At 37.1% G+C, this 25059-nt stretch overlaps 1 protein-coding gene across 1 annotated transcript in view; it reads left to right on the top strand.

Annotated features, from left to right (window-relative positions):
• The window catches only part of LOC145689838 (discoidin domain-containing receptor 2-like), a 602490-nt gene that overhangs the window by 402838 nt on the left and 174593 nt on the right, over window positions 1–25059 (top strand). Inside the window, exon 4 of the mRNA XM_081764058.1 lies at window positions 6909–7140. Within this exon, the coding sequence (XP_081620184.1) occupies window positions 6909–7140 (232 nt within the window). The remainder of the gene's footprint in view (window positions 1–6908; window positions 7141–25059) is intronic.

Here is a 25059-nt window from a genome sequence, read left to right as displayed (position 1 = left end):
CTTGTTTCCCTTCCCTCGATTCGTCCTAACTTTTCCATCTACCAGAAACCCCCGCTCTCCATAGCATCAGAATTCGAAAGCCAAGTTTCTCGGTCGTAGCCTTTATCTACGTATTGAGTAGATTTCGCTCAAAAAAATTGACATCTTTTTATGAAGTGAAGGCATTCGCCAATAGAGAAGCATTTTGACTATCAGGGTTGCCATGCTATAGATAATTGAAAAAAGGTAAGGGTTTTTTCTTTGAAAGAAAATTTACTACCCTAATAAAAAGAAAAAAAAGAGGGAAATAATTTTATAATGAGACTTTTGACAGTAGGGTCATGCACAGATCCTCTCCCTACGTTGCTATTAAAATTGTAATAATTAGTACTTATTTTTTATGGGTATGAGAAAAAGTATCTTCCATTTTTTCGCAAGGAAATGATACGCCTTTTACCTCCAACATATTCCCAAATTCAATTTCATCTTTTATGATTAAATCTTTTTTAAAATTTTTTATTACTGTATTGTGTAGAATCTGGTAGTGGGGTGAATTTTCTTATGACTGGTTAATATTGACTTTCGTTAAATAAGATACATCTCTTGAAAGTTGTAAAAGTTCTTTATTATTATTTTTTCTTTTGAAGTTTTCAAAACATGGTAATTCAGATAAGATGCCACTGATATCAAGAAAGATTGTATTAGAAATCTGTAAAGCAAATTATACGAGGCATGTTTAATATTTAGGATAAAAATGGAGGGTACTAAATGACAAAATTGGTTTCGCATTTTTATTAAACTATTCTCATAGACTATCTTCTGGTCTTTAGAAACTAGAAGGAGTATCTTATAGCAATCGCTGATATAAAGACATAATGCATTAGACGCTTATCGTAAAAGATAGAGTTATGTATTATCCTGCAAGCTACTATTCGATTTCACGTAAGTATTCTTTAATGTTCAAGGATATATATTTTTTATTGTCATTTGATTCCTTACATATCGGGAAAATATATTACGTAGTGCGTTCAAGTATGAACAATCACCTTCAAGCTCTGTTGCTATAAACGGTACAAGGTAGATATGGCATATTAGAGAAATACTAGCGGAAGAGCCTACAAGATCGTAGTGAATTGGTGTACGGAGCAGAAACCTGGGGAGTGAAGAAGGCACAAGATGTGGCCGAAATGAAAATGTTCAGATCGGGGAGTGAAGAAGGCACAAGATGTGGCCGAAATGAAAATGTTCAGACCGGGGAGTGAAGAAGGCACAAGATGTGACCGAAATGAAAATGTTCAGATCGGGGAGTGAAGAAGGCACAAGATGTGGCCGAAATAAAAATGTTCAGTTCGGGGAGTGAAGAAGGCACAAGATGTGGCCGAAATGGAAATGTTCAGTTCGGGGAGTGAAGAAGGCACAAGATGTGGCCGAAATGAAAATGTTCAGATCGGGGAGTGAAGAAGGCACAAGATGTGGCCGAAATGAAAATGTTTAGATCGGGGAGTGAAGAAGGCACAAGATGTGGCCGAAATGAAAATGTTCAGATCGGGGAGTGAAGAAGGCACAAGATGTGGCCGAAATGAAAATGTTCAGATCGGGGAGTGAAGAAGGCACAAGATGTGGCCGAAATGAAAATGTTTAGATCGGGGAGTGAAGAAGGCACAAGATGTGGCCGAAATGAAAATGTTCAGATCGGGGAGTGAAGAAGGCACAAGATGTGGCCGAAATGAAAATGTTCAGATCGGGGAGTGAAGAAGGCACAAGATGTGGCCGAAATGAAAATGTTCAGATCGGGGAGTGAAGAAGACACAAGATGTGACCGAAATGAAAATGTTCAGATCGGGGAGTGAAGAAGGCACAAGATGTGGCCGAAATAAAAATGTTCAGTTCGGGGAGTGAAGAAGGCACAAGATGTGGCCGAAATAAAAATGTTCAGTTCGGGGAGTGAAGAAGGCACAAGATGTGGCCGAAATGAAAATGTTCAGATCGGGGAGTGAAGAAGGCACAAGATGTGGCCGAAATGAAAATGTTCAGATCGGGGAGTGAAGAAGGCACAAGATGTGGCCGAAATGAAAATGTTCAGATCGGGGAGTGAAGAAGGCACAAGATGTGGCCGAAATGAAAATGTTCAGATCGGGGAGTGAAGAAGGCACAAGATGTGGCCGAAATGAAAATGTTCAGATCGGGGAGTGAAGAAGACACAAGATGTGACCGAAATGAAAATGTTCAGATCGGGGAGTGAAGAAGGCACAAGATGTGGCCGAAATAAAAATGTTCAGTTCGGGGAGTGAAGAAGGCACAAGATGTGGCCGAAATAAAAATGTTCAGTTCGGGGAGTGAAGAAGGCACAAGATGTGGCCGAAATGAAAATGTTCAGATCGGGGAGTGAAGAAGGCACAAGATGTGGCCGAAATGAAAATGTTCAGATCGGGGAGTGAAGAAGGCACAAGATGTGGCCGAAATGAAAATGTTCAGATCGGGGAGTGAAGAAGGCACAAGATGTGGCCGAAATGAAAATGTTCAGATCGGGGAGTGAAGAAGGCACAAGATGTGGCCGAAATGAAAATGTTTAGATCGGGGAGTGAAGAAGGCACAAGATGTGGCCGAAATGAAAATGTTCAGATCGGGGAGTGAAGAAGGCACAAGATGTGGCCGAAATGAAAATGTTCAGATCGGGGAGTGAAGAAGGCACAAGATGTGGCCGAAATGAAAATGTTCAGATCGGGGAGTGAAGAAGACACAAGATGTGACCGAAATGAAAATGTTCAGATCGGGGAGTGAAGAAGGCACAAGATGTGGCCGAAATAAAAATGTTCAGTTCGGGGAGTGAAGAAGGCACAAGATGTGGCCGAAATAAAAATGTTCAGTTCGGGGAGTGAAGAAGGCACAAGATGTGGCCGAAATGAAAATGTTCAGATCGGGGAGTGAAGAAGGCACAAGATGTGGCCGAAATGAAAATGTTCAGATCGGGGAGTGAAGAAGGCACAAGATGTGGCCGAAATGAAAATGTTCAGATCGGGGAGTGAAGAAGGCACAAGATGTGGCCGAAATGAAAATGTTCAGATCGGGGAGTGAAGAAGGCACAAGATGTGGCCGAAATGAAAATGTTCAGATCGGGGAGTGAAGAAGGCACAAGATGTGGCCGAAATGAAAATGTTTAGATCGGGGAGTGAAGAAGGCACAAGATGTGGCCGAAATGAAAATGTTCAGATCGGGGAGTGAAGAAGGCACAAGATGTGGCCGAAATGAAAAAGTTCAGATCGGGGAGTGAAGAAGGCACAAGATGTGACCAAAATGAAAATGTTCAGATCGGGGAGTGAAGAAGGCACAAGATGTGGCCGAAATGAAAATGTTCAGATCGGGGAGTGAAGAAGGCACAAGATGTGGCCGAAATGAAAATGTTTAGATCGGGGAGTGAAGAAGGCACAAGATGTGGCCGAAATGAAAATGTTCAGATCGGGGAGTGAAGAAGGCACAAGATGTGGCCGAAATGAAAATGTTCAGATCGGGGAGTGAAGAAGGCACAAGATGTGGCCGAAATGAAAAAGTTCAGATCGGGGAGTGAAGAAGGCACAAGATGTGACCAAAATGAAAATGTTTAGATCGGGGTGTGAAGAAGGCACAAAATGTGGCCGAAATGAAAATGTTCAGATCGGGGAGTGAAGAAGGCACAAGATGTGGCCGAAATGGAAATGTTCAGTTCGGGGAGTGAAGAAGGCACAAGATGTGGCCGAAATGGAAATGTTCAGTTCGGGGAGTGAAGAAGGCACAAGATGTGGCCGAAATGAAAATGTTTAGATCGGGGAGTGAAGAAGGCACAAGATGTGACCGAAATGAAAATGTTCAGATCGGTGTCTGGTGTTACCAGATCAGAAACGAAAGAATATAAGGTTGTGCTAAAGTACTAAAGATATCGAAGTAAGAACAAGAAACAAGATTACAGTAGTATGGCCATATTAGGACGAGAAATTACTATAATGTCGGCAAGAGAATGGGGAACATGGAAGTAGAAGGTAAAAGAGGAAAAAGAAGACCAAAATGAAGATGGATGATTGTGTGACTACTGACTTGTAAAGAAGATAATGAAATCTTTAAGTTTTACGTCTCACGGTTATGTCGCTAGGCTAAAGGAGAAGGTGATGATAAGAAATGAAGGAAATGGTGGAATGAAGAAAGTGGGAGGAAACGGAAGAACCCCGAGAAAACCCATGCACACGGCATTTATTTACCATAAAGTTTACTTGGCTCGAGCTGGGCTCGAACCAAGGACCCCATGTACAAGAGGTGAACACTGTACCACCGAACCACAGCGGCCCCTACACTACAGGTAATCTCGAACGATATCCACTTGGAAGTTTGATTCTCCGTTGATAAAATTCTATGTACGTCACTGTATATATCTATTATGTATAAAATATAATACTTTTTTTTAGCCATTTAAGGACCAATCCCCTGTAATCCATAATGAATAAATGATTCTTTTATAATTTTAAAATTTTCCTCTGTTTTGTATCAAACTTCAGATTGTTTCTTACCTCTCACCCCGTTATGCCTGTCTTCACACAGAAGAAGTACTTGTTTTTCATATGTAAACATTATCTAATAATATAACATGTATTTATAAGGCAAAAGGAAAGGAGATTTTTTAAGCATATACCTTGTTCATGTTTTCATATAAATTTTTCTACCCTAAGATTATTATTTTTTTTTTCTATTTTTGATTGATTGTGTTTGCATGAAAGAAAACTAGAAGAAAAAAATAAAAGGAACTCAAAGGAATGGGAAACCGGAAGGAAAAATGTAGAACAAAGAAAAGAGAGAGAGAGAGAGAGAGAGAAAGAATCAATGCCAAAGGAATTGATTTCGTGTCGGGGCTTCATTGAAAACGGTTGACAGGTCTCTCTCTCTCTCTCTCTCTCTCTCTCTCTCTCTCTCTTTCGTTCACATTCTCTGTCTCAATAAATTGGGTTCTATCGAGCTTTTTTTCTTTTTCTTATGCTTCTTCTTACCATAAACTAACCAACCAATCGGTCTGAATTTAACTGCTAAAAGTCTCTCTCTCTCTCTGCTTTATTTCTTTCTTTTTACCCCTTTCCTTTCCTTCCCTGTTTCATGTTCGTTTTTGTTTTCCTTTGAGAACTCGCAAAAGAAAAATCTGTTTCATGTTATATTTTCCTTTTGTTTTCCTCTTACACTTCTCCTTTCTACACTTTTTCTCTCATGACTCAAATTTTCTTTTCTTTTCTTTTCCTTCTTTCCGTCAGAATTTGCTGTTCACATATTTCTTTCTTCAAGCTCTCCTCCCCCCCTTTAAATTCCAAAGAGAAATGTTATGTCATATCTTGCTTGCTTTTAACAATTTTTTCGTTTTCTTTTTTGTAATAGTATTTGCAAGTTACTTTTATTTATTCATTTCTGTTTTTTTTAAAGATCTTTTTTTCTTATTGTGTTTTTGTTTTCAAGTTTTTGTTCTATACACAACGAATTAGGTGCTTTCAATTAATTAATTAATTAATAAGTAAATATACAGGATTTATATTAGCGATCAAATGTATGAATTCAAAAAAGAAAAACCCTGTTTTGTAGTTTGAGATTTAATTTTTCCTTCTTATTCATCAATTTAACGCATATTTCAAAAATCATACCGTTCTCTAAAGCACACATGATCCTAATAGTGACACGCATGATCCTAACAGTGATACATTTACTCCCAACAGTGACATACATAATCCTGACAGTGACACATATACCCCCTAACAGTGACCGACATGATCGTAATAGTGACACATATTTATAACAGTGACAGAGATGATCCTAACAGTGACACATGATTCTTACAGTGCCACACATAACTCTATGATGTTAACATTAGACATGTGAAACCAGGGATCAATTCCCTGCGGGAGCTCATGTGTTCGAATTCCACATTAGGTCCATGTCTCATATAGCCTTGCTGCTGAGAAGGATGTTAAACTCAAAACCAAACCCAATCAAAATGGTCTAAACAATGCCACATATACTTCAAACAGTGGCACACATGCTTCTAGCAGTGACAGACATGATCTAAGGGTGACACATATGATCCTAACAGAGTGACGCACATCCCTAATAGTGACAGATATGATCGTAATAGTGACACATACTTTTAACAGTGACACACGTGATTCTAACAGTAACACATATGCTCCTAACTCTAACACAGTACTCCTAACAGTGACAAATAAGATCTTAACAGTGACAGAGATGACAGAGATGATCCTAAAAGTGACACATGATTCTTATTGTGCCACACATACGTCCTAATAGTGACATATAGCTACTCCTAGCACTGACACACATGATCCTAACAGTAACATACATACTTTTAACAGTGACACAATAGGCCTACTCCTAACAGTGAAACATACACTTCTAACGGTAATACATGATCCTTACAGTGTCTCACACTGGGGCGTCATTTCAGACTTCGCTTGGGGGGGGGGGAGCAATAGCACCACCGACATAAGACTTTCATGATTTGTACTAGTATATTAGTATACAATTGATTAAAAGTATATGTGCTCCTCAAACTCTTGGGGGGGAGCAATTGCCCCTCCTGCCCCCCTAAATGACGCCCCTGCTCTCACATACTCCTAACAGTAACAGACATGATTCCAATAGTAATACATACTTTTAACAGTGACACACAAGATCCTAACAGTGACACATACTCCTAACAGTGACACAATACTCCTTACAGTAAAACATATACTTCTAACAGTGACACACATGATCCTAAGAGTGACATATATACTCCCAACAGTGATGTACATTTTACTAGTAAATTAGAAATAAACATACATTGAATTATTTTATGAGTCATTTCTTTTAGATTATTAAAAACATCTCAAATTATTAACTATAATTTATATTTATTCACGTTTTTACAGGATTAGGAAAGAAAGCAGCGGCGGTGCGTGGTGTCCGAAACATCCGATCACTAAAGAACCCAAAGAATGGCTTGAAATCGACCTGCATTCAGTGCACGTGATCACTGCGACCGAGACCCAGGGTCGATTTGGAAATGGCCAAGGAAGAGAATATGCAGAGGCTTATGTTCTGGAATATTGGAGGCCACGGCTTGGGAAATGGGTGCGCTACAGAAATTTCAAAGGAGAAGAGGTAAGTGAACATACAGTTCAGTTCCTATGATAATTGTTATTCAAGGTGTTGAGAGAAAATGTGATTTTAAAAAAACTTATATATCTGTAATAAAGAGCACTTACCATTACAGGAGAATATGAAATTTTGTTTGGAATGAAATTTTGTAGTTTAGAGGCCTGTCAGTTTAGAGGCCTGAAAATAAGATTCTAACCTTTTTATATTTTCTGAAATAACTGTAAAACAAGAATAAGTTAAACTAAGAGAGTATATTATCTTACTATTAAAATATATTAATAATGATTGGAAAGAAGCAAGGGCGCCCATGTTGTGGTTTCCAAGGGGGGGCAAGTATAAGCGACATTTCAAATATAGTTTCAAATTTTGCAGTAACTATTCTAAAAACTCTATTGGGTTTTCGATCTTCCGAAGTACAATTTCCTCTAGGGGGACAAGCGTCCCACCTTGCCCCCCTGATAGGCGCCCTTGGAAAGAATTGTAAGTGGAGCAATGAGAACAAATTAAAGATGGACCATAAAGGCTAGGTATTTGATTCCCGGAGATAAGAAGAGACCTTAAAGATGACCAAATGCAAGATGTATAATTGAGTTAATAACTGAATATGATGGTGATGATGATAATGAACTCAGAAAGTACGATGGAATAGAGGAATAGATATTGTTGTTCAAAGCTGCAAAATGCGACAGAATGATGTTATGACTATGTAGTCTCGGCTTATCATCATGTACTTCGACTTATCTACCTAGATTGATTTACTTCAAAACCGATTTCCTTAACAAGATCATACAGTCTCGATTTTATTATCATTTATTATGCCTCATCTATGTTCTCTTCGAACCATACTGTCTCAGCTTATTATTATGCTCTTAGTGTTATCTTAGTTCATTTCTACACCGATGTTCTTACACGCCATATGGTCTTAGCTTATCATCATTCTCTTAGTGTTATGTTTGTTCATTTCTAGACCGATGTTCTTACACGCCATATGGTCTTAGCTTATCATCATTCTCTTAGTGTTATGTTTGTTCATTTCTAGACCGATGTTCTTACACGCCATATGGTCTTAGCTTATCATCATTCTCTTAGTGTTATGTTTGTTCATTTCTAGACCGATGTTCTTACACGCCATATGGTCTTAGCTTATCATCATTCTCTTAGTGTTATGTTTGTTCATTTCTAGACCGATGTTCTTACACGCTATATGGTCCTAGCTTATCATTATGCTCTTAGTGTTAACTTTGTTCATTTCTAGACCGATGTTCTTACACGCCATATGGTCTTAGCTTATCATCATTCTCTTAGTGTTATGTTTGTTCATTTCTAGACCGATGTTCTTACACGCCATATGGTCTTAGCTTATCATCATTCTCTTAGTGTTATGTTTGTTCATTTCTAGACCGATGTTCTTACACGCCATATGGTCTTAGCTTATCATCATTCTCTTAGTGTTATGTTTGTTCATTTCTAGACCGATGTTCTTACACGCCATATGGTCTTAGCTTATCATCATTCTCTTAGTGTTATGTTTGTTCATTTCTAGACCGATGTTCTTACACGCCATATGGTCTTAGCTTATCATCATTCTCTTAGTGTTATGTTTGTTCATTTCTAGACCGATGTTCTTACACGCCATATGGTCTTAGCTTATCATCATTCTCTTACTGTTATGTTTGTTCATTTCTAGACCGATGTTCTTACACGCCATATGGTCTTAGCTTATCATCATTCTCTTAGTGTTATGTTTGTTCATTTCTAGACCGATGTTCTTACACGCTATATGGTCCTAGCTTATTATTATGCTCTTAGTGTTAACTTTGTTCATTTCTAGACCGATGTTCTTACACGCCATATGGTCTTAGCTTATCATCATTCTCTTAGTGTTATGTTTGTTCATTTCTAGACCGATGTTCTTACACGCCATATGGTCTTAGCTTATCATCATTCTCTTAGTGTTATGTTTGTTCATTTCTAGACCGATGTTCTTACACGCCATATGGTCTTAGCTTATCATCATTCTCTTACTGTTATGTTTGTTCATTTCTAGACCGATGTTCTTACACGCCATATGGTCCTAGCTTACCATTATGCTCTTAGTGTTATCTTTGTTCATTTCTAGACCGATGTTCTTACACGCCATATGGTCTTAGCTTATCATCATTCTCTTAGTGTTATGTTTGTTCATATCTAGACCGATGTTCTTACACGCTATATGGTCCTAGCTTATCATTATGCTCTTAGTGTTAACTTTGTTCATTTCTAGACCGATGTTCTTACACGCCATATGGTCTTAGCTTATCATCATTCTCTTAGTGTTATGTTTGTTCATTTCTAGACCGATGTTCTTACACGCCATATGGTCTTAGCTTATCATCATTCTCTTAGTGTTATGTTTGTTCATTTCTAGACCGATGTTCTTACACGCTATATGGTTCTAGCTTATCATTATGCTCTTAGTGTTATCTTTGTTCATTTCTAGACCGATGTTCTTACACGCCATATGGTCTTAGCTTATCATCATTCTCTTAGTGTTATGTTTGTTCATTTCTAGACCGATGTTCTTACACGCCATATGGTCTTAGCTTATCATCATTCTCTTAGTGTTATGTTTGTTCATTTCTAGACCGATGTTCTTACACGCTATATGGTCCTAGCTTATCATTATGCTCTTAGTGTTATCTTTGTTCATTTCTATTCTTGTGACCACCTTTTGATCCGAGCACTTCGGTTTTCGTCTGCTACTGGCAAAGGACTCGCTGAAGATCCCAGCGCTTTTTAAAGACAGTGTATCCAATTCAGCAACTTTTCTTCCAAGTCATCTTATGTTCGCTATCAATTATCATATGAGTTTTCGAAAACTTATATGTTTGTGACACAACAATTTGTAAATAGATTACGGATATTATTGATTAACCTTCTATTATTAAAAATAATAAATACGTAAATTAAGGGGATTGTTGCCTCGCCATTTTCTTTTTTTTTCCGTAATTAAAGCATATTTTCTAGTATTTATAGTTGCAAATAAGAAGGTACATAATATTATGTTTTTTGTAATTGATTTTTTTAAATATGCTAAATAATTGCAAGATAATCTATATACATAAAAGAGAACGTACAATTTTTTGTCCGCTCATCACGCTAATACGGCTGAACCAATTTCTTTCATTTTTGGGGGGTTATTAGGATTTGGACCCTAGATGGTTTTTATCATATCACTTTAATTTTTAATTACCAGTGTCTTGAGATAATTGACCATTCAGGTGTCCATAACGTACAAATCCTTTGTTATTAGTTCATCATAGGTAAAAATAAACGTATTTATATGCAACCCGCATGACCGTGTCACTCGGCGGGTTAACATAAATGACAGGCGATATACAGCGGAAAATAGCTTGAATCTTCTGTTTAAAATTTTTTAATTGATTTGCTTATTTTTACAGACACTTTTACAATATGCCAGCACCGGGATGACCGCAGCGAAGCGGGGCGGGTTAACATAAATGACAGGCGATATAATGTTAAGATTTACTGCAATCTTCTATGGTTTTTATCATATCACTTGAAAGCGAAAAAGTAAAAATTATCTAAGTAACAAAGTTTATTGCGTTCCGGGGTGACCGCAGCGAAGCGGGGTGAACGCTGCTAGTAATTAATAATTTAACTTTTTACTTTGAAGCCCAACGAAGGAAATTCAATGAACCAACCCTGCAAATAATGACTAAGTTACTCTTTCTCTATAGGATAAAATAATTTACAAAGCATCATTTACACTCAGTCAATATTTAATTGAATTAATAGAAATTTTAGGGGATCAAGGAATTAAAATGAAATATAGTGTGATTGTTGGTAAATGAAGCTTTGCAAATTATTTTATCGTATACAGGAAAAGTAATTAATCGTTTTCTGCAGGGTTGGTGCTTTGAATTTCCTTCCTTGGGTCGGAAAGTAAAAACTTTAATTAGTGATTAATTATTAATTATCTTGTATTTACTTAGCATGTTTTAAAAATTTTCAATTACAAAATTAATATGTTTCTTTATACTCAACTATAAATACTAAAAAAACGGGTTTTAATTCAGGGGAGTCATTTAGGGAGGACAGGGAGGGGCATTTCCCCCCTGAGTGAGATTTATATAGATTTTATCAATAAAATAGTAATGTCAGTGAAAAACGCGAAATTTTACTTATATCAAGGGGTCTTGCCACCCTCCAAGCCAAATCTGAAATGCCGCTACGCTTTTAATTACGGACAAAGAGAAAATCAAAATGGCATGGCAAAAATCCCTTTAAGCTGCTCAGTGTTGTCAATTCCATTTCCATGGGTGTCAGCGTACTTGCTCTTTCGAAGTTTGTACAAGTCTGTACAACTACGGTATATTTAGTAAATCGGCTCAAGAATACCCTTCGTGTAGTAAACTTGTTAGAAAACAAATTTTACAGAAAATAGAACGCTGAAGGAAATGTGTTCCTTATTTTGTTTGGCTTTTTTTTTTTTTTTTTTTTTTTTTTTTTTTTTTTAACACAAGGCTTTGTATCTCCGTCTGTTTACAAACATGATTGTCTCAATATCCACTACTGAGAAAAACATTGGTTGAATTTTCGTTCAGCACATTCGAAAATACTAAGAGCTCAGACAAATTTAGAGCACTTATTGTCAGCGTCTTTTCAAATTACGACGAAGAAGTTAAAATTATTTAACTTTTCGGAGGCATATGTGGTTTAATAGCGTGCACAATGAATGACACAAGATAATTCCATTGACTGAGTGAGTAAAACCTAATGCATTATGTCCTGGCGCGTGATTTAATTCCATGATCTCCCGAGTACTAAGCCAAGGCTATACCAGCTGAAAGTGAAAGTGTTTAGGATTTTACGTCCTTTTTCAACAGCGGGGCTATATAGAGATGTGGAACTACAGATTAAAGTGGGCTCCGAACCACTCCTTTCAAGGTGAGCTCCCGGCGGGAATCGATCTCGCGACCACTCGGGGGAGCCCGCTATACCAGCGGAGCAACGAAAAATTAATTTGTACTCCATTTATAGTTTCATTATTAGTATGCACCTGGACTTTCCATGCTTTTTTTTTTTTTTTCCTTTTTGCACTTGTTTTCAGGTTTTCAGCAAATAAGGGATTTTGTCGTGAAAAATGTTCTTGTTATTTTTCTGCAGAACTTTTCGCACTTTATAAAGAAACCTTTTGCTCCCAGATCCAGTTATCCACAGGATGAATAGTGTCTTCGTATTCACGCTTTTATCATTTTATACAAAATAAGTTAAATCTAATAAACCTACTTACCTATTTTCTAAATTTAAATTTCTTGGAGATACTTATTGGCTAATACCCACTTCAAAGGAAATACCACCTTGCTGTTCAAATCTTATTATTTTTATCAAGTCCTTTTGGCTATGAAAATGTTCTTTCAGTTCGAAAAATGCGTCTACAGTATTGCGTTTATATAAGAAAGCATTGATTCTACTTGTAGCTTTTTTTTCTGCCCTTGAAAAGTTTTGTCTGATGCTCAAGTGCTTTTTGATCCGGATGTCTTCAAATCGCATATGTTCAAATCAAGATTTTGACTGAAGTCAACGTCAACACGATGTTTCACAGCACAAGCTTTATATATGAAAGAGACGTATTTCTTTAATTATTTTTTCTTTTCCTCTTTATATAGTTTTACATCTATAACATGTTCTCTTGTTTCTCTTATGTGTCCATTCTCCCCTGGTGAAAAATCATTGTTTACTTTGAGAATGAATTTGAAAAATTAAAAAAAAAAAAAATGTGGAAATTGTTGAGTGAAAGAAAATGTCATTCCGTAACTGCCCTTTTCAAATAAGGAAATAAAATACCGTAACTCATCTAAGGGAACCTCCGTTACTTCAAAGCACTCGCCTTCGGTGCACGTGGTAGAGGTCTGCACGGGCCGGAATTTTTAGCCCAGGCTCGGCCCGGCTCGTGAGTTTATAATGTGAGGTCCAACCCGAGTCCGAAATATGTTTTAGCATTTAGGCCCGAGCTCATGTGGTAATCAAATGAGCCAGAAATAAACCCGAATTACATAAACTTTATAATTTACTAAAAATTATATATATATTTTTTAATTTACAGCAATTAGAAGTTTAATTTTGCAGATCTGCTTTAATAGTTCTTAAGAAAGAATGGTCCAAACGTCCAATAAATATCGTTGTACAGTACATTTACAAAGTTAGGCCCCAAAAGGACCGAGAAATATGATTGTATATTTAAAAAATTACAGCCCGGCCGGCCCCGAAGTGATATATGCTTTGTAGGCCTGAGTCCGGCCCGCGGATTGCACTTTAACCTGTAAGTCCAGTCTCTATATAGTCTCGCTGTTGGGTAAAGACGTCTAAAAACCTAACAAACGAATTTTCCCTTAGAATGTATTCCCTCGTGGCATGCTTATCACGAGAATTGCTGTCTTATAAAGAATTTGCTATATGAATTTCATTTAGCGCTATGAGAGTAATAAACTTACCGTTAGCGTTGTTTTCAAATTTTGGAATTGATGATACGATTCCAAATGACTAAGAACAGTAGAATTGTATCTTTTCTTGTATTCATTTGGGGCTCCCACAGTTCGATTCATTGGTCATAGATACGAGGATTTCAAGAAGAGGAGTAAGCAACACTACAACTCAACCACCCCCAGTGAGAGAATGACAACCTTTGTTGCCAAACGTCAACGATCGCTGAAGAGCCACTTTTCTGTCCTAGAGAAAGCGATCTATTGCCTCGTTACTTTGCATATATCCGTGGAAAATATTTAGTAATATTTATGTAAATATATCAATTGTACTGTATATATACATTATTTATTGTTTTTAGTGCGGAAGTTCTATTTGTAGAGTTTAAGTTATTGTCGTGAGTGTGTCGTCTCAAGATTTGATGTGTGTGTGTTTGTGTTTCATCCCCCTTTTATGCTTCTTGTATATAGTATTGTTTTTGGTAAATAGTTAATTGTAAATAAAGGAACCATCAACATGTGTGCAGTCACCCGAATGTTACAGGATTGGAGGGAGAAAAAAGCTTATTCTTAAAAGTGGAGAGCCACAAATTATTTTTAACGTTTATTCGTATTTCCGCTCACAAGAACAGGAAGGGGGAAGAAAAGCTTCCGTACGGGAGGCTGTGGATAAAACTGCTGCGGCCACTCGTTGCGAAATCTACTGTATATGATATAAGAAAACAGCATTTAATGAACAACGGTAGATTAGAGACCCCACGCAAAGACAGAAAAAGTGAAAAACGAATGACACGTGTCGACTAGGCCTGTATCCAGGGAGATCTATTGGGGCGCCCCCCTAAATTTTCGCTGGCCACCTAAAATTTTCACGGCAGGCTTGCAAATGAACTATAATATGGTTAGATCGGACACCCTTAACTTCGGTCGGGCCCCCCTACATTTTTGGGCTGGCTACCGGCCTGGTGTCGACATTTATGACAATTTTACCCGGGAAACTGTAAGGCGGAAAGTACATGAATTTTTCAGGAGAATTTAGGGTGGATATATTTATTATTATTATTATTATTATTATTATTATTATTATTATTATTATTATTATTATTATTATTATTATTATTATTATTATTATTATTATTATTATTATTATTATTATTTGGAGAGAAAGAGAGTAACATAACACATCTTTATTTAGATCGCAAAACCATAGATTCTTAAAACCTCTTGATATTATTACACACCTGGAGCCATCCCCTCAAATATCAAACATTATCTTTCTGAATATTTGTAATCACTCGCAGTGGTAATGGCTGAGGTAGTTAGGTGAAATATTTATGCCCTTTTCAATTACTCATGACGCGCTCCGAGTCTACCCCATTCCTTCTGGACACCGCTCTTTCCCCCGATGTCTGATTCCTATATACTGGCTGTAGTGGTCTGATTGCCATATACACTTTACGTATTATAAATTGGCTTTTATACGGGTATACCCAAAAAGGTGCTTTATTTATTCGTTCGTTCTTGCTCTCAGAACCAAAATTAATTCTCCTTATAGCGTCTCATTTTGCGTAACTGAATTAAATTTCTTATCGAACATTACATAGCATTTCATAACAAAAGTATCGGCACTTTTCTATAAAGTGGGTCTCAAATCATTGCGCTCAATAAATTACAGTTGAATCGAACTCGATGACTATGCACAGCAGAGCCTCAGCCAGGTCGCCCTCGCTCTCCCTCGCACGAGTAACTACACGAATTGTCTAATTCTGTTGTTTATGACGAAGTGACAACGCAGCAAGTTGTCGAGTCGGTGAAGAGGAGCGGCATCGAGACACGAAGTGCTCTGATGAAAAGGTGGAATCCAGTATAGACCGATGTTCTTACACGCCATATGGTCTTAGCTTATCATCGTGTATTTCATCTTATCTATGTTCATTTCAGGACTGATTTCCTTACACATCATACCATTTCGGCTTATATTTCCTTTTATTTGCGTTCACTTCGAGATTGATTTTCTTACACATTCTCATACGGTTTAGGTTTGAAAGCATGTACTGTATCCTATCTATATTTACTTCGATGCTCATTTCTTCGCTCATCACATAGTCTCGGTTTATCATAATTTACTTCGCCTTATCTGTGTTCACTTCGAGACCGGTTTCTCCATACACCTTCATACGGTGTTAACTTAATACCATGTACTTAATCTTGTCTATGTTCATTTCGAGACTGATTTCCTTACATATCATCATCGGGCTTCGTTTATCATGATGTACTTAATTTTATCTATGTTCACTTCAAGACTAATTTCTTCACATATCATGTAGTCTCACACTCAGTTTAATACTTTATACTTCGTCGTATCTATCCTGACTTTCAAACCAATTTTCCCATATTTCATACGGTATCAACTTAACACCAAGTTCTATGTTCACCTTCAGAGCAATTTCTGTACATTATACGGTGTTGGCTTGACACCATGTACTTAGCCTTTGTGTATACTGGTTTCACAACGGATGACTTTACCTCACCGTCAGAAAGATTTCGCGTGCTTCTGTACCTGAACTACATTGTTGCCGTCTATCAAATCATGAAAGTTAGTATATACAGGTAGCTTAGTGTGGCAATTCATTGATAATCCTTCATTTTTATTTTTGGATAAAAAACAAATCCATTATATTTCAATGTAAAATTTTCTTGTAGGGCTTATATCTGGAGAACTACATATAGTGTCGCCAAACTCAAACTATCACTTAACTCAGTATGATGTACTTATTCCGTAAAAGATACGAAAACTCGATTTAGGGGCTGTTCAAAAATTTTGTGGTCTCTGATTCACAAGCTAATTATTGGCCAAGATTGCAATCTTTTGATCCATTTTTTGGATCATTCCTAAAATTCTTGTTAATTTTTCTTATTGTATGCTATAAGCAGTGGCGTAGGGGAGGTGGGAAGAGGGGCCGCCCCCCAAAAGTGGTCCGACAATGTACTTTGGTACTTTGATGTTTGTAATTTTTTAAATATATTTTTATGTTGATCTATTTTTTGTTTGTAATTTTTCTATATGTACCTATAACAGCAATTTCCCCCCCCCCACACACACACATCCTGGCTACGTTACTGGCTATAAGTATAATTTTTCGCCCAATACATTCATTTGTATTCCGAATGCAACTTCTCAAAATACGTATCCAGATTATGCAATATTTTACAAAGTAGAAATCAGGAAGCTCACTGGACGAGGAATTTTAATCTGGTTTTCTAAATACTAATCATATAGTTTAATGTTTTATGACACTCATGACGGGTAGATACGATCCCGCAAGGTGTCGCGGCATCCATTTTGGAGAGATCTGCCTGGGAGAATGTTTTAAAAATTCCCTTACTTTATATTTAAATAGCGCCAAACGTGACTAGCTACCTGTGAATGTGCGTGCTCATTGAATTTAATTTATTTTGTTTCTTTCCTCTATTTCTAATTCAACATGGAAACTACTTTAGGAGTTTTTCTCTTTCTTATCATTTTTCATTGGGGGCAACTTTGCCTCAGGTTATACACGTAATCTTAATTTTCAACCATCTTCTTCAATTTTTTTTTTTCATATCAGCTAAGCAATAAAATATACACTTGAATAATGCCATAAAAATTAGCTCCTTTTTTCTTCCTTTGTAGGAAAAGAGATTTTTTTTTTGTATACATAAATCTCACGCGATTTCTTTACAACTATTTTTTGGAGTTTCGTTCTTTATTTTCGTCTTCGGTATTAAAAGTAAAAGAAAAAAAAAAAATCCACCATTAAAGTCACGATCCCTCAATAGAATTTCAATTATCTCCGTCTGGTAACAAGGCTAATATGTGAAGGAAAGGGGAGGGGAGGAAGGATAAGACAGTGCTTTACGTGTCAAATTATGTGTTATTATCTTCTTTATTTATCTTGTTTAAATTAAAGCATTTCGTGTCAATGTGTGAAACGTGCTTATATAATTAGCCCCTAATGGTTCTTCTTAACACGTGTGGAGTTTTGCACAAAACAGAAACGAAGGTCGAACCGAGCAGTCGGTGGTAACAAGTCTCAAGATGAATAATCGAAAATTCGAGCCTCTATCACAGTCATTTAGGTACACACCGAGATCAGTTTCCCCATACACCATCATATGGTGTCAACATCATGTACTTCCTTTTATCTATGTTCATTTCGAGACTAATTTCCCCACACATCATGTGGTCTCAACTTAAGAGGGCTCTCGACGCCGAAATTAAATTGCTCGCAAACTTTAAACTTTTTCATAAATATCTCAGAAACGTATAAAGCAGAGAAAAATTGCAAGTTGTTGTTCTTTTAACAATGTGATTTTACAAATGATAGCGTAGTTACAACTTCTCTGAATGTTTTCCGTTGTTTGAAAGTTAGGGAATCAACTTTTTAACGCGAAAAAATAATTCGTTCCTAGGTTTTTACATAACCAAAACATTCAGAGGAGTTATAACTACGCTATCATTTGGAAAATCACACTGTTAAAAGAACAACAACTTGCAATTTTTCTCCTCTTTATAAGGTTATGAAATATTTAGGGAAACGTTTAAAATTTGCGGCAATTTAATTTCGGCGTCGAGAACCCTCTATCATCAGCGCCATCTAGTGTATATTTTGATGTATTCATGTAACCAATCAGCCTTTACACTGCAAGTAGTTACAGGGAGTGGACCAATCATAGAGACCTCAATAGTGGCGGATCTAGCCTGGGGCCGGGGGCATAGGCCCCCAGTTTTTTAAGTGGCAAGTAAACTAAATGATATACCTATCATAGTCTGGGTTCTGGCCGCCCCCCCCCCCAGTTTTTTTACCTTCTAGATCCGCCACTGGGCTTCACTGAAGTCGGGAGTCGTACGAAACAATGTAGCATTTTCACGAGCAATGAATAACCATATTCAGTGAAGAAGCTCGTTCATCGTACACTAATATCACAGGAACACAAAAACGGTGATAACAGTGACTAAATAAAAGCACGTAACTAAAGAAAAGCAGAGAAAATCTATTTACTTATAATTTTAGTGAGAAACTTCGCCTTTAATGTTCTGAACCACTACGAATAAGTTTCACACTGCGCGATCAAGGGCTGGAAAAAAAAATTCGATTCAGTTTCAGAAATTACGTTAACAAATACATTTTCAATAACGGGTCAGGCGGGCCAAATGAAAGGATCAGTAGGCCGGAACTGGGCCGGGGGCCGAATCTTGCACATGACTGCTTTAATTGAATCCTAGTTGTAGCATAGGTAACAGTTCTTACATGGAGTTTTATTGACCCTTTAGTTCTATATATATCTAAGTTCTAATATCTATATATAGGCACTAGTATCCTCATTATTCGATTAAAAAAGTATGAAAAAAGCTTTTTATTTCGTTTTGTAAAAAGTTTTTTCAAGTCCAGAGGCACTTGCCATTCTGCGTCGAGGCATAGGGGCTAATAACGTAATAACTTTTAACAAATATTTTTTGTTTATGCATGTTTTTATTATTATTCGGCGGGCTTACTTTAGCACCTAGAAGTTCGAAATTTTGCACACACATTCATCGCATCCCTTAGTATTTTTCAGATCTCTGCGTTAAAACAGGGGTCCAGAGGGTCGAAAAGGTAAAATAAATAAATAAAAATAAAAATACAAATAAAAAAATTAAAAAATAAAACAAAAATATCTCTTTCGCGATTTTTCCGCCTCAGATACATAATGGAGACATTTGAATGCTACCGTTTGAAAGGTTGTTCTATTCTAAAGTAAATGAGATACGAACCATGGTTCTAGGATTCCTCAGGAAATTTTTGTATTACACCCAGGTTTCTTGGAGTTATATGGGGCATTGTGGGTGTCAGTGGTAAACACTTTTTCCCGCCCTTATTATTCAAGATAGAAGCTTGAAATTTTGTACACACATTTAGTACACCCCTTACTATGTTTTAGGGAATTCTAAGACCTGTGCGTTAACACATGGAAGTCCAGAGAGACTCAAAATCTGAAAAGAAAAAATCAGAAAAAAATCCCGATTTCTCGCCTCAGGGACATGCTAGGGATATGTGATTGATGCCGTTTGAAAGGCTGTTCTATTTTAAAGAGAATGAGGTACGAACCATAATTCTAGGATAACTAGGGATGATGGTGTAGCTCCTCGACTGAAAGTCTATAATTTACCTTAAAAAAAGCCAAAATTTAAAGGGGTAGAAAGTAATGGATGATTGAGACGAATGAACGAAGAAAAATAATTAAAAAGATGATAATTTTGAAGACCAAAAAGCAGAACAAAGAAATGTTAAGAAAACGGAATAGAAAACATAGACAAAGAGAATATTTCTTTTTATCTTTTAAATAAAAATAATCGAAACAGTTTTCCAAGTGGAAGCGTTATTATTCTTTGGTGGAAAAAAAAGTAGCACTACTACGCACTTCCTTTTTTCCAAAATGTTGAATCCACAAAGTTCCAAAAGCAAACAGAGATATGAATAACTCCATTTGTCTTTTTGGCTCTTCTATTGAAACAATTTCATCGCGTCTTCCTCTTCTACCCACACAGACACAATATTAGATAGTCATTCCCTTTATTCCTCCATCACATACTCACGTTAACTACCACAGTTCACAGAAGAAAGCATATGAGCCATTTTCCGCATCATCATATATATAATTTAGCTTATGGGCTCATCGACTTCAATAACACACACACAGACACGAACACATAGTTCCTAAAATATACATACATTGAAGCAAGAAACCACACGACCAGTCATGCTTATATTATCAGCATAAGACTCTTTCACACACGGCTACACATATGAGGCTCTTTCGTTTTTTTTTTTTTTTCAAATTCTCTTGCAGATGTGTGTGGATATATACTCTTTATAAGCTACTGTACCAAGAACCCGGAAAAAGATACGGCCAAAAATAACAAACCATCAGAGAACATGGTCTCTCATTCAGCTCTTCAAAAGCTAAAGTCAAAATGAACATTGGATAGCAGAGAAACGTTTGATCCTAGCCGCTTCTCCATATGCCTGAGTTAATCACTAATGTAAAATGGTTCCCTTTTCTCCTCTCTCACTCTAAATCCCTTTCCCTACTTTATGAAGTTCAAGATAAGTTTCTTTTTTTGTCAACATCATTATTTATTTTATGTCCCCTTTTTATATCTTTTTTTAAATTCATAACTGTGAGTTTAATTGCAATTCTTGCAGTATTTAATGAGTATTCACTTTTCAAAGCAATATAAATGGTTATTGAAATTGGTGTACCTCAAGGTAGTGCTTTAGGTCCACTCGTCTTTGGTATGTATAACATTGAGTCATTTTATGCAATGTTGATAATATATTCCGCATTTTTTTTTTTTTTTTTTTTTTTTTTTTTTACGATCATCATTACTGTTAAATGAACGGTTAACGTTGTTTTTACGTAATCAGTAGGTTGGCGTTCGATTCAAGCGTTTGGCTATTTTGACTTCTATAAACCTACACGTCACCTCCTGCAAGACTCAGGTCTTGACTACTCTTCTAGAAAGAGGTGATTACCTCAAAGATGGTGATTTTGACACTAAGATGGGCAACAAGACACTTCGGGTCAGTTCTTGAGCTATAAACAAATTTCTCGTATTTGATCCTCCTATGAAGCTACCTGGATTCAACTTTCCAAGACGGTTAAGAGTAATACTGGACTAATTTTGAACTGGTCAAGAGAAATGTTCCTATACAATGAACAGATGGTCCTATCCCACAAGTACCCTCTGTCAAGTAGCTTTCAACAATGAACCCATTGTTAATGGCCATGATCTCTGCAAATTCTCAGGACCTCAGTGGAACTACACGTGGCCACAGAAACAGGCAAGAATTGGTTTATAAACTTAAATTTAAGGCTGTTAATAAGCTATGAATGTGTTTTATTTCTCTTATATCTAGTGTTACCCCACCCACAAGACGAGACGGGACAGAACTCTTGCAATAGAAACATATATAGAGACGAGATAGCCCCAACTTTTGCCTCGTGGAACACTACTTATGCCATTTTATGCTGTTACCATAAGATAATAAGTATCTATATCCGTTATCGACTCGTTACTCTTATTAATAGTAATGGGAATGAGATAGGTAAACAAATTTTAATATCATAGTGACCGCGACGACTTGTGAAGCCTGGACTTTACACCAATCATAGGACTGCTTTGCTTCACGTGTGATGCATCCGAACAATTCGGTACTATTCGTGGAGCTGCCTCCCGAACACATACTTGGAAAAGCATCAAACATTAGAAGTGTAATTTTGCCAAATTTAGAAGACACGGCGAACGATCGACAAAGAAACAGCACTTAAGAGTCTTCATCCCGGCGAAATTAAAATACCGCTAATTCTACAATAATTATGTGATATCTTAAATAGATAAAAGATAATCGAAATGTGAAACAAGAGCGCCCTAGACAATATCATTTTACATGAGAAACCGTTATCACTACTCACTTATCTGCTTTCGATTTCGAGCCATTTTGAAAATTGGCATTTATTTTCGCGTTTCTAAACAGCTGAAAACGGAAAGCCACTAGGTGACTTGTGATAACGGCACCTCACGCAAAATAATATTGTCTAGGGCGCTCTTGTTCCATATTTGAATTATCTTTTATCTATTTGAAGATATCACATAATTACTGTAAAATTAGCGGTATTTTAATTTCGCCGGGATGAAGACTCTTAAAGGACTATAATACGAACACTGACAGTTATTCGAATGAAAGGGTAACAATAGTAATCCAAAAAATGTAAAATAACAACAAGAATAACAACGAAACGAAACTTAGCGACAATCTGACAACACTGCACCCTAAGGAAATCTTCTCCGTATAGCCTAGCGTGAGAGACGACAATTGCAAAATAACATAGATAGGGGGTTGAAGTAGTAAAATCGGTAGATCTAGGTCAAGCTTCACGACTACTTGCGATTACTATAGACTCCAGTGATTCAATGAGCTGACGGAGTAGCATAAGGTTGATGCTGAGTGTATTTGAAGAAAATGGCTCAAGGGTAATCAACTGATATTTTTATTGGATACCTCAGTTATTCGTTTCGAACCGTGAAGCAGGGCCCTCAGGCTGTAACCTCGCCAATAAACAGCAAAAAGACCACAGAAAGGCAAATATTTTCCAACCATCTGAATAGCAAATTACGGCAAATGAGTGTGAGGAATTATGTATATCATTACCGGAAGCTATTCTATTTGCGTGCTTTGCCCAAGTAATGTCGTATTTTATTTTTACGATAATTTTCTTGTTTAAACTTTTCATGCGGGATCTTATAGAGCAAACAGCTACTTCCCCTTCAGTGTGTGTGAGTGTGTGTGTGTGTATGTAGAATTAACGCGTGCATGTGTTTGTATAATATGAGTGTACGTATGTTTGACTAAATATTTCACACGTTATCTACACATTCGCATATGTTTGGTGACAACACATTCAGAGTAATTTATCCCCTTTGTATGCAGTCTTAACAATTAAAGGGGAGTTAAGTTCGCAGTTATAACATGTTTCATGTACGTTGAATATCTTATTATCATTTTTCATGTCACTCCTCATTGCAGGGAGGGAGACGTTTTCATACGTACATAGCACATAGAGGAAGGGGGACACTCCTGGTTCTTCCCTTTCCTCTTGGTTTTGATGGAAATGGCGAGGTAGAGAGGGGAAAAGTTATTAAAACGTATTAAAATGGAAGTTTTATTTTGGCATGAAATCATGCTTTTAGGATAAACTTTTCATATTGCAAAAGAGGCATAGCCATGGGCGCCCGAAGGGGAGGGCAGGGTGGGGCCCGGGCCCCCTTCTGGCTCACGAAAATGTATATGTAATACAGCAAATCACGTATGTTAAATAGCAGAAATACCAGACGCAATATAGGAACCATGGAGATGGGCCCCTCTCTAGAAAATGTTCTTCGGGCGCCTCTGGGCTTAGCTCTAGAAACAGAGAATGCAGCACGTTGACTACGTTTCGTCGATAGACTGGACTTAGTTCAGCCAGTCGCTAACAGATGGCGTTGGAGCGGCCCAGGCTTACAAAGGGTTATCACACTAGTGGTTAGCTATTATAAGATGTAAATTATGAATGTTAGTGATGTTTGTAGAGCAAACGAAGTGAGAAGAAACGAAAAATCGCGAAAAGAAAATAACGAACACAAATTCGTGATGATTTGGGACGCACTAATGAGTCTTTCCTCGCTGGATACTGAACAGTGATTAATGTTGCGTACACGATACTATAATTGGAGTTGTCTCGCCTCGAAAAGGTGTATTTAAAGTGCTTTCTCGTCGCGTCTCGAAAGCTATATTTATTTCTGTTGGAAGAGCTGTGCACCGCCTCGTATTTTGTAACGAAAATTTTGTCTCATCTTGTAGGCATCGCTATTCAGTATTTTCCCTCAAAATTATAAACTTTCGTGTTCACTGAAGAATTCTCGACTAATAGCATAATACAATACTTTCATGATAATTTAAGTAATTCCGAAAAGATCTACTATCCATCTCAATTTTAGAAATGTATCCACACTTGGATAAATATCTAATTCCACTCTTTATACTCATTTGATGATGATAAATCCATGGGACTTTTTTTAAAAAATATATTCGTTCATGAGGTCACGAGAAAAATGACCTCAAATTTGCGATACGTGTTTACGTACATAAATAATATGAAGATAATTGTAATTACATTATTTCTAGTTTAACGTCCTACGTCACATACAAGGCTAAAGGAGACAGTAATGATGAGAAGGGTAACAATGGTGTAATAAAGAAAGTGGGAGGATAGAGATGAATCACCGAGAAGACTCACCAACATGGTGTTTGTCCACCACAAAGCTCACTTCATGCAAGCTGCGAACGAACCAGTGACCCGACGAATCAGAGTGAATGCTCTACCACTGAGCCACTACGACCCTATATTTATTTATATACCTACATAAATAAATATCTTTTTAAGCTTTCTCGTGGGGAGGGGCACGGGCATGGAGACTCAATGGCAGAGCGCTTTCTTCTGGGATGTGAAGTCCTTGGTTCGATAGTAAGTTTGGACAATATTGTATCCGTGGGTTTTCTCCGGGTACTGCTATTTCTTCCTACATTTTCATTCCACAATTCTTCTATCATCAGTTTCAATCATTCACTTTCCTTAAGAGACCTAATCACTGCGAAATTAAAATACCGCTAATTTTTAAGTAATTATGTGATATCTTCAAATAGACAAAAGATAATCGAAATGTGGGCGTAAAGCGTGCCAGACAATATTATTTTGCATGAGGTACCGTTATCACGAGTCACCTAGTATCTTTCCGTTTGCAACTATTTAGAAACGCGAAAATAAGTGCCGATTTTCTAAATGGCTGGAAATCGAAAGGAGATAAGTGAGTCGTGAAAAC

Source organism: Thermobia domestica, chromosome 7 (assembly GCF_964235325.1).
Source record: "Thermobia domestica chromosome 7, izTheDome1.hap1.1, whole genome shotgun sequence".
Taxonomy (NCBI): Eukaryota; Metazoa; Arthropoda; class Insecta; order Zygentoma; family Lepismatidae; genus Thermobia; species Thermobia domestica.
Note: the sequence above shows the minus strand (reverse complement) of the source record. Positions and strands in the feature narration are given on the sequence as shown.